The sequence below is a fragment of the Neophocaena asiaeorientalis genome, unplaced genomic scaffold (genome assembly GCF_003031525.2).
Source record: "Neophocaena asiaeorientalis asiaeorientalis breed wild unplaced genomic scaffold, Neophocaena_asiaeorientalis_V1.1 scaffold629, whole genome shotgun sequence".
Taxonomy (NCBI): Eukaryota; Metazoa; Chordata; class Mammalia; order Artiodactyla; family Phocoenidae; genus Neophocaena; species Neophocaena asiaeorientalis.
Genome location: NW_020175468.1, coordinates 4,605,351 through 4,618,180, shown reverse-complemented (window position 1 = coordinate 4,618,180; position 12,830 = coordinate 4,605,351). Strand labels below are relative to the sequence as shown.

The 12,830-nt window shown below is 50.8% G+C and overlaps 3 protein-coding genes across 8 annotated transcripts in view; 1 reads left to right on the top strand and 2 right to left on the bottom strand.

Moving 5' to 3' along the window:
- The window catches only part of SNRPD2 (small nuclear ribonucleoprotein D2 polypeptide), a 5,602-nt gene extending 4,472 nt beyond the window's left edge, over positions 1–1,130 (bottom strand). The window contains exon 1 of the mRNA XM_024768476.1: positions 1,035–1,130. Coding sequence (XP_024624244.1) covers positions 1,035–1,036 — 2 coding nt within the window. The 5' untranslated portion in view covers positions 1,037–1,130. The remainder of the gene's footprint in view (positions 1–1,034) is intronic.
- A 695-nt stretch (positions 1,131–1,825) lies between these two features.
- On the top strand, positions 1,826–10,458 carry QPCTL (glutaminyl-peptide cyclotransferase like). 3 transcript variants are annotated; one of them, XR_003006317.1, is made up of 8 exons: positions 1,826–2,076; positions 2,575–2,718; positions 3,482–3,763; positions 5,298–5,450; positions 5,551–5,650; positions 6,144–6,260; positions 7,828–9,975; positions 10,131–10,458. XR_003006317.1 is itself a non-coding variant. In XM_024768473.1 (7 exons), exons 1-7 carry the CDS (start codon positions 1,867–1,869, stop codon positions 7,971–7,973), a joined length of 1,152 nt encoding a protein of 383 aa, XP_024624241.1. In that variant the 5' UTR covers positions 1,826–1,866; the 3' UTR covers positions 7,974–10,458. The 3 variants fall into 3 exon arrangements, 2 of the variants coding, with proteins under 2 accessions (XP_024624241.1, XP_024624242.1); XM_024768473.1 differs by having other exon boundaries at positions 7,828–10,458; XM_024768474.1 differs by lacking the exons at positions 6,144–6,260; positions 7,828–9,975; positions 10,131–10,458 and adding an exon at positions 5,964–6,127.
- A 215-nt stretch (positions 10,459–10,673) lies between these two features.
- Positions 10,674–12,830, bottom strand: part of FBXO46 (F-box protein 46) — a 15,141-nt gene continuing 12,984 nt past the window's right edge. For 3 of the 4 annotated variants that reach the window (XM_024768394.1, XM_024768395.1, XM_024768396.1), the window contains 2 exons: positions 10,826–10,916; positions 10,674–10,724 (listed from right to left, as the gene is read on the bottom strand). In XM_024768394.1, coding sequence (XP_024624162.1) covers positions 10,703–10,724; positions 10,826–10,916 — 113 coding nt within the window. In that variant the 3' untranslated portion in view covers positions 10,674–10,702. Of the gene's footprint in view, positions 10,725–10,825; positions 10,917–12,830 lie in introns of those variants that run through there. The other variant, XR_003006312.1, reaches the window with a different exon arrangement.

The following is a 12,830-nucleotide window of genomic DNA, read 5'->3' as shown; positions in this document are numbered from 1 at the left end:
ATTATTGAGCCCGCGCTCTAGAGCCGGGGAGCCACAACTACTGAAGCCCGCACGCCTAGAGCCCGTGCTCCGCAACGAGAAGCCACCGCAACGAGAAGCCCGCGCACCACAACGAAGAGTAGCCCTCGCTCGCCACAACTAGAGAAAAGCCCGCGCGCAGCAACGAAGACCCAACGCAGACAAAAATAAATAAATAAAAATAGATACATTTATATTAAAAAATAGATATTAGGCAAACTTTCTTCTTGAGTCCCTGCATTTGCTTTTCCCTCTGCCTGGATACCTCCCCAGATATCTCTGTAGTACACTCTCTCACTTTCTTCAGGTTTTTGCTCAAGTGTTGCCTCCTTTATGTGTCCTGTCTCTCAAAAGTAGCGTTCCACATTGTTTCACCCTGCTCTACTGTTTCTTTATTCATAGTCCCGGTCACCTAACACACCACATACTTTACCTGTTTATTACCATTACGTTTACTGCCTGCCTCTTCCCATCCCATAAGATGCAGAAGGGGATTTTCTTCCTTGGGGGAGTGGGGTAATTTACTGATAGAGCCTATGTGTCTAAAGCAGCCTGATATAGGAGCACTCAATAAATAATTGTTGAATGAATACGTAAGGAAAATCATTCCCGTAACTCGTTATCCGTAAAAATCGAGAATGTAGTTGGAAAGCCAACCGTCTCCAGCTCAAATTATCCGTATAAACCCCTTATCTAAGATCGTTTTTCCTACAAGTCCGTACTCCCCTCTTCCAGGTTCTTTATTCGTAAAAGCGCTTCCCCTTAAAATTCATTTCAGTAAGATTCATTATTTGGGAAAGCCCAGCCCGTTATCCGATAAAGCTGTCCCTCCTCCCGAAGTCAGAATCCGTCAAAGGCCCCACGTCCGTTCTCAAACGCATCAGTAGAAAAGTACGCCACTTTACCCCTAAAATGTTTGCCTCCGCCCCCGGCTCTGCCCATCCCCTTCCACCGGTAAGTGGCCAAATATACACCCTCAACCCCACTCCCGCCACCTAAGCCTAGCCCGGCCTCACATGTTGGCGATGGTGGTGGCCGCACTCTCAAGTCACTACCGTCTCCGCGTTGCCTCAGCCTTCCACAGAGAGCGCAACAGAGGCGGGACTTCCGCTTCCTGCGGCCCACTTCCGTGGGCGCCTGCGCAAACCCAACCAGTGGGTGGGGGCGTGGCCAGTTGCCATAGCGATTTCCACCAGCCCCTCGCGGCTTTGGGATAAAAGCTTCACATGGTGATTCCCGGCCATTCAGGACAGTACGGGGCGGATATTCACGATAGTGGAGAGGAAAAGAAAGCGGGACTGATTCAAACCATTTTGTTGTAGAACCGCACAGGTTGAGAGAAGGAAAGGACAAGCTATTTCCACATGCCCGCCCACCCTGCCTTTGGGGGAGCGGCCTCCGCGAAGCCAATCCGCTCCTCGCTTCCGGGATGGACACCTCCCCTTTTCCTTCGGAGACCGTTCCTTTAAGTGTCTATTGATCTTTTGACTAGGGGTAACCAATCCTTTGCCTACATCCGGGAGGGGCGTGGACCTGCGCCCGGCAGGTCGAATGTTTTCCATGATCAAACGATTCTCATTGGCTTCCCCTCCTCCGCTGAGGCGGTGCCTACCTCTTTCGCGCTCCCTTTTGGGTTGTGCAACCCTCAGGGGAACCAACCCCCAAAGCTCCGGGGAGACAGGGAGGCGTGTCCTCAGAAAGAAAGTCCAATTGGCTTTACTGTCCGCGGAAGTGTGGGATGGTGCAGCCGCTCTTGTTGCTCATTGGTCCCGTGATTCCACGGGGTGGGACTTGGCTGGGCCTAAACTCTATCCGCTGTCCCAGACCGGTTTTCAGGGCAAAGCTGCCATGCGTTCCGGGGGCCGCGGGCGGCCCCGGCTACGGCTCGGGGAACGCGGCCTTTTGGAGCCACCCTCACCGCCCAAGCGCCGCCTGCTACCTCGGGCGCAGCTGTTGCCTCTGCTGCTGCTGGCGCTGGCGGTGGCCTCGGTGTTATACACCAGTTGGAGCGGCTGGCACCGCCAGTCTGAGGAGCTGCCGCTAGGCCGGGAGCTGCGGGTGAGGCCGGGAGGGGACGCGGGCACTGCGGGGGCCCTTATTCCCCGCCTCCCCTTCGCCGAGGTTTCAGGTTGACGTGACTTTATCTTTATCGGATTGCCCTAGCCGCAGGTGCCGCCGTCTCCGTCTTTAGAGCACATGCCTCTTTCCAACGGAATGAGGCTTCGGGCTTGTTCTGTAATAGCGGTTACCCCGTAAGAGGAAGGGTCTGGAGGAGTAACACTGGGAGTTCTGGGTTCTAATCCTAAAGTCATTTATTTGGAAGAGTCCCTTACTCTCGCTGGGCCTCGATTTCCCCCATCAAGATGGGGGTGGGCTGGGCCGGATGGGCTTGGGGGTACTTTCCCGAGTCTAGGATTTATCCTAGAAACCTCCGATGCTGGAGGCTGCGATTAGGAAGAGGAACTGGGGCTTCTTAGGGACGACAGCTCCCAGGGTAGGGTTGGAATGAGTGTTGCTTTCACGCTCTGCTCTTCTCTTCCCCACCTCCTTCCCAAGGGCCCGTCGATCGGAAGTCTCCCCGAAGCCGGTGTGCGGAGGGTGGTGGGGCAACTGGACCCTCACCGTCTCTGGAACAATTATCTGCGCCCCCTGCTGGTTGTGCGGACCCCCGGCAGCCCCGGCAATCTCCAAGTCAGAAAGGTAAGGGGCCCCACCTCCAACCCCTGACCCCGCAGCCCACCAAGGAAATAGGTATTCTGCCCAAGTGGCAGAGCTAGGGCTCTGGCTGGGCGTAATGTGACTCTAGAGTCCTATCCTGCTAACCACCAGACCATTGCCCTCTTTACTGCCCCCACCAAAATCTTACTATAGGCTAAGCATCAGCAACAGCCGGATAAGGTGGGCACCAATCTGATCTTCATTGTGTAGATGGGGAAACTGAGGCGCAGAATAGTTAGGCATTTTGCCCAAATCCCACAGCTAATGAATGATATACCTAGGGTTTCAACCCAAATGGGTTGGCTCCAGAGCCGGTGTGGTAACATCTCTACATTGCCTCTCAGAAAGTATTGAGAGTCATTTGAACACTGCCTGAGTTCAAATCCACATCAGCCACTTGGAGTGTGACCTTAAACTAGTTTCTTAACTTCTCTGTGCCTCAGTTGCCTCATCTGCAGAATGGAACCATTGACAGTCCCCACTCCACAGGGTTCCTAGAACAAGGGCTTGGCACAGAGTGAGTGCTATGGAAGGATGAGCTGTGATTAGTCTTGGCATCAAGAGACAGGGTCACTCCACGCCTGGCACTTAGTAGGTACTCAGCAGAAGTGTATCAAGGGAACGATTAAACTGAAGTGAGATTTGTGAGTCAACCTGACTGCTCGGCATGGTTCAGGTCACATGGCCCTTCTTCCGACCTTCTCCCCAGTCCCTACCCACTCGCCCACCTCTCTCTTGCCACTAGTTCCTGGAGGCCACACTGCGGACCCTGACAGCAGGCTGGCATGTAGAACTGGACCCCTTCACAGCCTCGACACCCCTGGGGCCACTGCACTTCAGCAACGTGGTGGCCACGCTGGACCCAAGGGCTGCCCGTCACCTCACCCTTGCCTGCCATTACGACTCGAAGCTCTTCCCATCTGGGTCAGCCCCCTTTGTGGGGGCCACGGATTCGGCTGTGCCTTGCGCCCTCCTACTGGAGCTGGCCCAGGCCCTGGACCTGGAGCTGGCTAGAGCCAAGGAGCAGGTGAGGAGCCAGGGTAGGGTGGGGGTGGGTAGGTGGGGACTGCCTCTGCCTTGGTCCATACCAACACCATCCCGTGCTTGGTCTTGTCTTCCTCCGCTCCACAACACAGCCACAGGGTCTTTCCATTTCCTGAATGTCAGATCCTGTCCCTTCTCTCCCACAGCTCTCACCTTGTTCCACAAGTAAGCCAGAGCCCTTCTCTTAGCCGAGGTGTGCCCTCTCACCTCTCTGGTCTCCCCTCCCACCTCTCACCCCTCACTCACTCCACTCTAGCCTCCCACCTCCTCTGTGTACCTCAAGGCACACAATTCACTCCCACCCCAGGCATTTGCACTTGCTCTTTGCTCTGCCTAGAATGTGATTTTCTCGGATATATTCCTGGCTGGCTGCCACCCTTCATTCAGATGTCCACTTTGATGTCGCCTCCTCAAAGAGACCTTCCCAGCCACCCTAAAATAGCTCCCTGTCACTCTCCCATGCCTCATGGTGCTTTATGTTGATTTGTTTATGTTTCCCCAACTAGAATAAGCTCCAGATAGCCACGCCCTTGGCTGCGTTTATTTCCTGCTGTATCCTCTGGGCTGAGAATATTGCCTGGCATAAAGTAGGATGTCAATAAAAATGTATGGAGGGACTTCCCTGGTGGTCCAGTGGTTAGGACTCTGCGCTTCCAATGCAGGGGCATGGGTTCGATCCCTGGTCGGGGAACTAAGAGCCCACATGCTAAAACAACAACAACAAAAAGATAAAAACATCAACCCTGTGGGAAAAATTTTTTTTTAAAATGTATGGAATGAATGAACGGAAACACAGATCTCCTCATGCTCCTCCCCTGCTCAGATCCCTTCCATGGCTCAAACCCCAGTGGCCCTGTAACAAAGCCCAAGCTCCCTGGCCCTTGCTGACCCCTCGGGTCTCTACTCAAACCTCTTTGGCACCTTCTTTGGCTCCAGTTCTGATTCATGTTGCTTCCTCACCGGGGAACACTCTTCCCTCTGCTCCATCTTACCAGGCCAGCTCCTACTCAGCCTCAGTGCAAACATCCCTTTCCGATAGACCTGACATGTTCCCTAGGCCAGATCAGGACGCTGTTGTTCTTGGAAGCATTTGCCCGACTGCATTTCATCGTTTGTATAATTATTTATTTGTGGGTCTGTCTCTTTTGCTACATGAACTTGAGGAATAACAATTACAATCAGAGCTAATCCTTGTTTAGTTACTATGTGCCAGGCGCTGTCCTAGGACCTGGGTTCGAATCCTACCCTATGATGAGGACTGGTATTAACCCCATTTCTACATAAGGAAGCCGGTGCTTTGAGAACTTAGTAACTTACCCACGACTGCTTGGCTACTGAGCAGCCCAGCCAGGATTTGAACGCAGGCAGTCTGGCTCCAAGTCTGTACTCTTGGCCACCGTGCTGTTCGAGCGAGGAGACTTAGTTTGCCCTCGTCAGCTGTGCAAGCAGGCAGGAAATGTGTGTGCACTGAGGCTGAGGGCTGGCACTGCGCTGGCCCTGACCACTGGCCCTCACAGGCAGCCCCAGTGACCTTGCAGCTGCTCTTCTTGGACGGTGAAGAGGCACTGAAGGAGTGGGGACCCAAGGACTCGCTTTACGGCTCCCGGCACCTGGCCCAGCTCATGGAGTCTGCACCCCACGGCCCCAGCTTCACCAGGATCCAGGCTATTGTAAGACCAGGCCCCACTGGGTTCCGGTGAGGTGGGAAGCGGGTGACACGAGGCTGGCAGCATCCCGCCTGGCCTCTCCAGTCCTGGCCTCTCTCCCTAGGATCTCTTTATGCTTCTTGATCTCCTGGGAGCCCCCAACCCGACCTTCTACAGTCACTTTCCTCGCACAGCCCACTGGTTCCATCGGCTGAGGAGCATCGGTAAGGAGGCAGGCACCCACCTGGGATGCTGGAGGGAGGCCAGGCACCTGTCCTCTAAGGGGTCATCCAACCTTCCCTCTACCTCCCTAGTCTCTCTCTAAAGCACTAGGACAGAAACACAAAAAGACCCCACAGCAGTCAAATGAAGTGATTACAAACGGGGGCTCTGGGGTCGGATAGCCCTGGGTTCAAATTCTGGCTCTCTTTCTTACCAGCTGTGTGAACTTGGGCAAGTGGCTTCCTCTCTCTGAGCCTCAATTTCCTATCTGTAAAATGGGCATGATGGTAATAATAGGGGTATCTACCTCTTTAGACTCAGAGGGATTGAGACTGGGAACATCGTCGGCCTGCGGTAAGGGGTAACTAACATTCATCCTTGTTGGGACGATCAGAGCTTCGCCCCCAGACCCCCTGCCCTCCTCTGATTTGTGAGCAGGGGAACCTTTGACCGTTGAGGGGCTGACCCTTGCTCTCTAATCCCCACCGCCTCCAGAGAAGCGCCTGCACCGTCTGAACCTACTGCAGTCTCATCCTTGGGAAGTGATGTACTTCCAGCCCGGGGAGCCCCCTGGCTCTGTGGAAGACGACCACATCCCCTTCCTCCGCCGAGGTACTTGCTGTGGGGAGGAGTGGTGGGCAGGGGTCCCAGGGAGCCACAGATACGACCTGGCCCCGGCCCCTTCCCAGATTAGGGAAGGTGGCAAACTGCTTAACCTCTTTGTGCCTTGATTTCCTCATCTGTAAGGATGGGGATGATAACAGCCCCCATCTCAGAGTTGTTGAGGGGATTGAATGGAAAGACCTTGGACCAGTGCCTGGCACTAGCGAGTGTTCAAGAAATGTTAGCTATTACTAGTTGTGCCTCAGTGATTGCAGTTTCTTCTAGATCTTGCCTCTCAAGCCCTTGGCCACCCAGCATAATCACCTGAGCTTCGAAAAATGCCCAGTCACATTTCAGGCCTACTGAACCACAATCTGGGGCCTCTACATTATTTTTACAAAACTCCCAGGTGATTCTGATGCACAGCCAGGGTTGACGACATCTGGTAGAGGGGTTCAAAACATAGGTTTTAGAATTGGATAGGTCTGGGTTCTACGATCTGCAACTTACCATTGGTTGACCTAACGCAAATTACTGAGCCTCTCTGTGGCCCCATTTCTTCTGGAAAAGGAAGAGATAGATACATACAAACACAGACGTATGTATGTATTCTTTTTTTTCTTCATATGGCAGTTTTACTTTTAATTTTTTGAGGAACCTTCATACTGTTTTCCATAGTGGCTACACCAAATTTATGTTATGTATTCTTAATCACAGGGTTGGGAGGATTAGATAAGATTAGATATATAAAATGCCTTCTTACACGGTGCTTGGCATATACAGTAAGTGCTAAAAACGGCTTCTTAAATTTTTATTCTATAATTTACTCATTCAACAAATATGCATTTCTTACAATGCCTTTATTGATTCATTCACTGAATACTTCCCAAGGCAGGTACTGAGCCAGCTGTCAGGGATACAGTGACGGGCCATAATCCACCTGGCTCCCGTCTAGCGGGGGGACAGATATTTACCAAATCTGGACAAACAAAGAGTGAAACACTCTGAGGACAGGAACCCAATGCAGTGCAAGGGTTAGGAGCACACACTCTGGAGACATGTGGCCTGGGTTCAAATTCTGACTGTGCTCTTTACTAGAGGCGAGACCTTAGGCGAGTCACTCTGCCTGCCTCTGTGTCTCAGTGTCCACATCTGTAAAACAGGGGTATTATAGTACACCTTACATGATTATTGTAAGGATAAAGTTGTGTGTGGTTATGGCCTTAGACTCGGGCCTGGAATAGAACATAAATGTTAACTATCAGTAAAGAAGAGAAAAAGAGCCTAATAATGTACACCCGGCGAGGAAGGTCAAAGACCTCCTTCCCTTCTTCTGTCTTTCCATAATCCGTTAAGTTTTGAGTTTTTCTAATTTGCGTTGTGAAAATAATATACTGGATGTATTTTTAAAACGGACATGTACCCTCACACACTGAAAATCATTGTTCAGAATTCTTCAAGTGCCACAACAGAGTGTCTTCTGCGGGGGACAAGGCAAGGTTCCCCAGACGTGGGCCTGGGCTCCTGGGTCAGTTGGGGGCCACGCACAAGCCTGAGCCTCCTCTCTGTCCTGCAGGGGTCCCCGTGCTCCACCTCATCTCCACACCCTTCCCCTCTGTCTGGCACACGTCCGATGACTCTGAGGCCAACCTGCACCCACCCACGGTACACAACCTGAGCCGCATCCTGGCCGTGTTCCTGGCTGAATACCTGGGGCTATAGCCTGCCTGGCGGACTCTGAGGGAGAAGCACCCAGCAGCAGATGTGACGAGGGCACCTGGAGCTGAGGAGCTCGGGCCAGGCCTGCTTGCGGTGTGCTGGCTTGTCCTTTTTTAACACCTTTGGCTCTGCTTGTGCTCTGACTGGAAAACCCTCTTTCTTTATCTCAAGCTGCCATTCTTCAAAGACATGGAAGAGACAGACCACTGTGGTGTGAGAGCCAAAGGAATAAGAGCTTGGCCGCTGCCCTGAGGGAAACACTTGGGCTGCAGGTCTGCAGGGGCCAAATGCCATTCTCCATTTTAGTCAGCAAACGGCATCTGGACCAGCAGTACCCCTGACCAAATGAATTCTCTGTGGCTTATGTTTTTGTGGCAGTTCCTTCTCCAGAATGGCAGCCTTGCTACCGCATCAGTCCAAACCCAACTCCCACATGGATGTGCCATGGGGAGCCCACAGAAGATGTGCTCGTAAGCAGGGAACAGAGGAGATGGAAGCCAGTACTTGGGAACTCCAGATTCTGCCAGATCCAATGGCCAATAAACCAGTGTTTCTGCAAAATATATCCTGTAGAACTAGCATACATAGGTGTTGCATGAAAAGGGGGACCAAAGTGGGGTGAGACAACATTAAATGAGTTTCTTCCTTTGCACAATGTGAATTTTCAAGAGAGAGAATGCAACGTTTCCCCAAAGTATTTCACCACGGAACCCCCTTATTGGGAAGCACCTCACAGAACCATGGTACCTCAGAAGATACTTTGGGAAACACTGGGTTTTGACAGTTTGAGTGTACTTGTGGTAGAAATGGGTCAGCTAGTTACACCAAACCATCCTTTCCCTTTTGGCTGTGGGTACAGGAGTGGGAGATGGTGTGTGTAACTGCAAACTCTAGTGATGACCCAAGAGATTATTTCCCAGCCCTAATTTTCAGACCCAACTGGGGTGCTTATTTAAAAATGCGGGGAATTCCCTGGCGGTCCAGTGGTTAGGCCTCGGCACTCTCACTGCTGGGGCCCGGGTTCAACCCCTGGTCAGGGAACTAAGATCCTGCAAGCTGCGCAGTGAGGCAAATAAATAGATAAATAAATAAATAAATATAATGCAGACTCCCAGGTCCCACCTACTGAATCAGAACTTCAGAGAGGGGCTGGGACTCTGTAACAAGCACCTGAGGAAGTCTCGTGATCAGCAAAACTTTGGGACACGCTGTCCTTAAGGATTCAAGTTTGGTTCATTCACAGCTCCCTAGCAAACCTAAAGGGCACCCAGACAGGAAGTCCCTTGTTGGGCTCTGTACCTGCTGATTTCGTGACTTTGATGGATACCTGGTAGGCCACAGGGATGCCAGGCCAGGATGCAGGGTTAGAGAGTGAAGGTGAACAGCAGCCTCGCAAGCCAACTCAAGGCTGGCGAAGACTCGAGAGAACTCACGGGCTGAAGGACAACTGCGGTTCTCGTTTTGCAAATGAGGTGGCCAGGGCTGAGAATTACAAACCAGTTATTAACAGAGCCCAGATTCTCACCCACAGCTGTGCTCCTATCCCCATGTCCTACCTCCTTTCCAAAAATCACCTGTGCTGGACCAACAGATTGTTGGTCAAAAGTAGCTCCTCCTGAGGCTTTTAACTGGCTGCAAGTCTGAGTGAGGTTTGGGTGGTGGGGACTAACAGCCTCTTAGAGGTGGAATTGGCGGAAGTTGAGTTCAGAAAGGAAATTGACAGATATCAACAGCCAGGGTGGCAGGAGGGTCTCAAATCACAAAGTTAGTTCCTGTTTGTTCATTTCTTGTGTGGCAGGCATGGTGCCAAGCACTCGAAAGTGCAGCACGTCCCCTTAGCCTCACAGCCATCCCAGAAGCAGCTGAAACCATCACCTCTGTTAGGGGAAGCAGTGTGTTCAGTGACGTCCTTGGCCCCTTGCCTCCCTGCAGGTCATCGTGCTGAGTGTACTACACGCCAGGTTCTGGGCAAGGCGCCTGGGCACACTTTCCACTTGAATCCAGGGTAAGCTCCCATCTGTCCCCCAAACTTAGGCTCCCCCAGCTTCACACTATGAAGAGGCCATGAGGTGTCTTTGGTGAGCACAACTGTTGAACATTCTAGATGCAACAGCTCACATGTCAGTCTTTTGAGGAACTGTCAGTATTCTCATTTTTCAGATTAAGAAACTGAGCTTCAGAGAAATCAATTGCTGAAGATCACAGCTGGACACTTTCACTGCATGTGTCTAGGTATTCATTTCTTTTTATTTATCCTGCCTATGACTCACTGGGCATACCGGTCTTTTTACCAGTCTGGAATCTGCAATCATCGTGTCCTTAAATATTATCATTGCACCATTCTCTCTTCTGATTCTAGAACGCCAGTTAAATGCGTTAGACTTTCTCACTCTAGCCTCCATAACCTTGCTTCCTATTTTCTTTCTTTTTTTGGTCTCTGTGCTACTTCAGACCTAGCTTTAGTTCAATAAATCTTTTTAAAAATTTATTTATTTATTTTATTTTTGGCTGCGTTGGGTCTTCGTTACTGCGTGCGGGCTTTCTCTAGTTGCAGCAAGCGAGGGCTACTCTTCGTTGCGGTGCACGGGCTTCTCATTGCAGTGGCTTCTCTCGTCGCAGAGCACGGGCTCTAGGCGCGCAGGCTTCAGGAGTTGTGGCACGCGGGCTCTAGAGCGCAGGCTCAGTAGCTGGCACAGGCTTAGTTTCTCCATGGCATGTGGGATCTTCCCAGATCAGGGCTTGAACCCACGTCCCCTGCGTTGGCAGGCAAAGGATTCTTAACCACTGCACCACCAGGAAAGTCCCTCCCCCAGCATCTAAAACATCTTCTCTGCAGTGTTCTGGGTCAGCCTTACCTGAGCTTGTAGTTCGGTGGGATCCCACCTCCTATTAGATTCACCTTGGACAGGCTTTGACCTTGACTTCTGCCTGCTTGTCCCAGTAAGGCTACAAATAGGAAATCCAAGTTTGTTCACATCAGCAAATACCCTCAGAGCAAAAGTGGCTTCAGGGCCCCATGGGCCTTTCCCTTAAATTTTTGGCTTAGTATATCCTTAACTGTATTTTATTGAATATTTGATGCTTTTCATATTTTTTTTACTTCTGGTTTTCAGCAGGAGAGTCCAAATAATCTGGCCTTCCTGCTATAGGAAACCAAAAATCCCACAAAACCAAGCCAAGATTCAAACCCAGGTTTCTTTGATTCTAAAATCTAAGTATTAAATAACTGCTATGATATAGCCTAGTCTCTGGAAATTTTGATTCCTTGATAAGAATGTCAGAGACTGTTAGCCACTGCTCAATATCCATTTTTCCTTCTTCTTTTAGTAAATAATTATCTGAATATTTTAAAGCTTTAATTACAGGGTTCTTTAGCAAGAGTTTTTTGTTGGGCATAATGCATCCAACTAAAGGATTGCATTTCCCAGTCTCCTCTGCAGCCCTTCCACGTGGCTAAAGTTCTGACCAGTAAGATGCGCACAGAAGTACACTGTGGTACTTCTGGGAGGCAAGGGACTTCCTTTCCTGCAAAATGGTGATGGGTGGAGTTCCAGCAGCCATCTTGGACCATGAGGATGAGGGCCACAGCCAAAGAATAATGGAATAGTGGGCTAGAAGGAGGCTGGGTTCCAGATGAATTCAGCTCCACCATACCTGCCAAACGCTGGGTTTCTAAAGAAATAAAAACTACCTTGTTTGAGCGTCTCCTATTTTGAGGTTTTCGAATCCTAAAGGACACAGATGAAGAGTCAAAAATAATCTCAGGCTAAGGGACTCGGCTAAGCATTCTTCTCTCAACTTTTTCCATTTCACCATGCACTGGCCCATGACTCCCTTCTCTCCCAAACCCCTTCCCTGAACAACACACAAACCAGTCTGGGCCCAGCCTTATAAATACTGCTTTTATAGAAAGGACTAATTCAAAATTGGTCAGATGCCACACATTAGAAGCTTTCCAGAACCACAAGGATGAAAAACCAAAACCAAGACAAAACAACAAAAAAACAACAAAAACACATCTCAAACAGAACAAACAAAAATACCCCAGATCAAACTGCCTGAAGGTCAAGGTCTTGGTTGACCAAAGGCTTCTAAAGAAACACATGCGGATGGGGAGTGGAGAGACCCCAACACCTGAACAAGTACCCAGAGTAGAAGGAAAAACAACCCAGAAATTCAAAGCCACAGTCCCTGCCCACCGGCCCCCGACGCTGTCCAGAGCGAGGCAAAGGGCTTCACAGCTTTTTTGCAGGGGGGAGGGGGGAGAGTCATGGCAATAGCTTAAATATTGGGAGGAGGGGAATTTTTACACTCCAACTTTTTTCTCCTCTTCCCCTTTAGGGGAAGTAGAGAGACTGGTAGCTTGAGGTTAAGGAGAAAACTGATTTTTATTGTTCTAATGGGGAAATGGCAGGTGGCCATGAAAACTGCCAAATGTGATCTTTGATCTAATGGCCCCAGTTCCTAAAGAGGAGGTGAGCCCTGGTGTAGTAGGTTAGGAAGGGTACCAACCCTGGGTGCTGCAGCCTCCTGGGGAAAAAAAAACAGCTCCAGAGGGAAAGAACCTAGGGGAGGGAACGGAAGGGGGCCAGAATGGGGGAACCCTTAAGTAGTACCAAAATTAGCTGCCGTCTGCTCCCTGCTTGTAGGTCCCTGGGGTATGAAGAGTGGCAGGGAGGGCGCTGGGGCTGAATGTAGAAGAAATTGAGATGCTGATAAAAAAACACCCTACTTGAGGGTCTGAAGAGTAGAAAACCAGTAGGGGTCAATCAGAGTGCTTTCTTGGGTCATCCCCCTGAACACCATCGCAGTTCTGGAGGGGGATCAATGCTGCCTGGGCTGAGGGTATGGGCTGGGCAC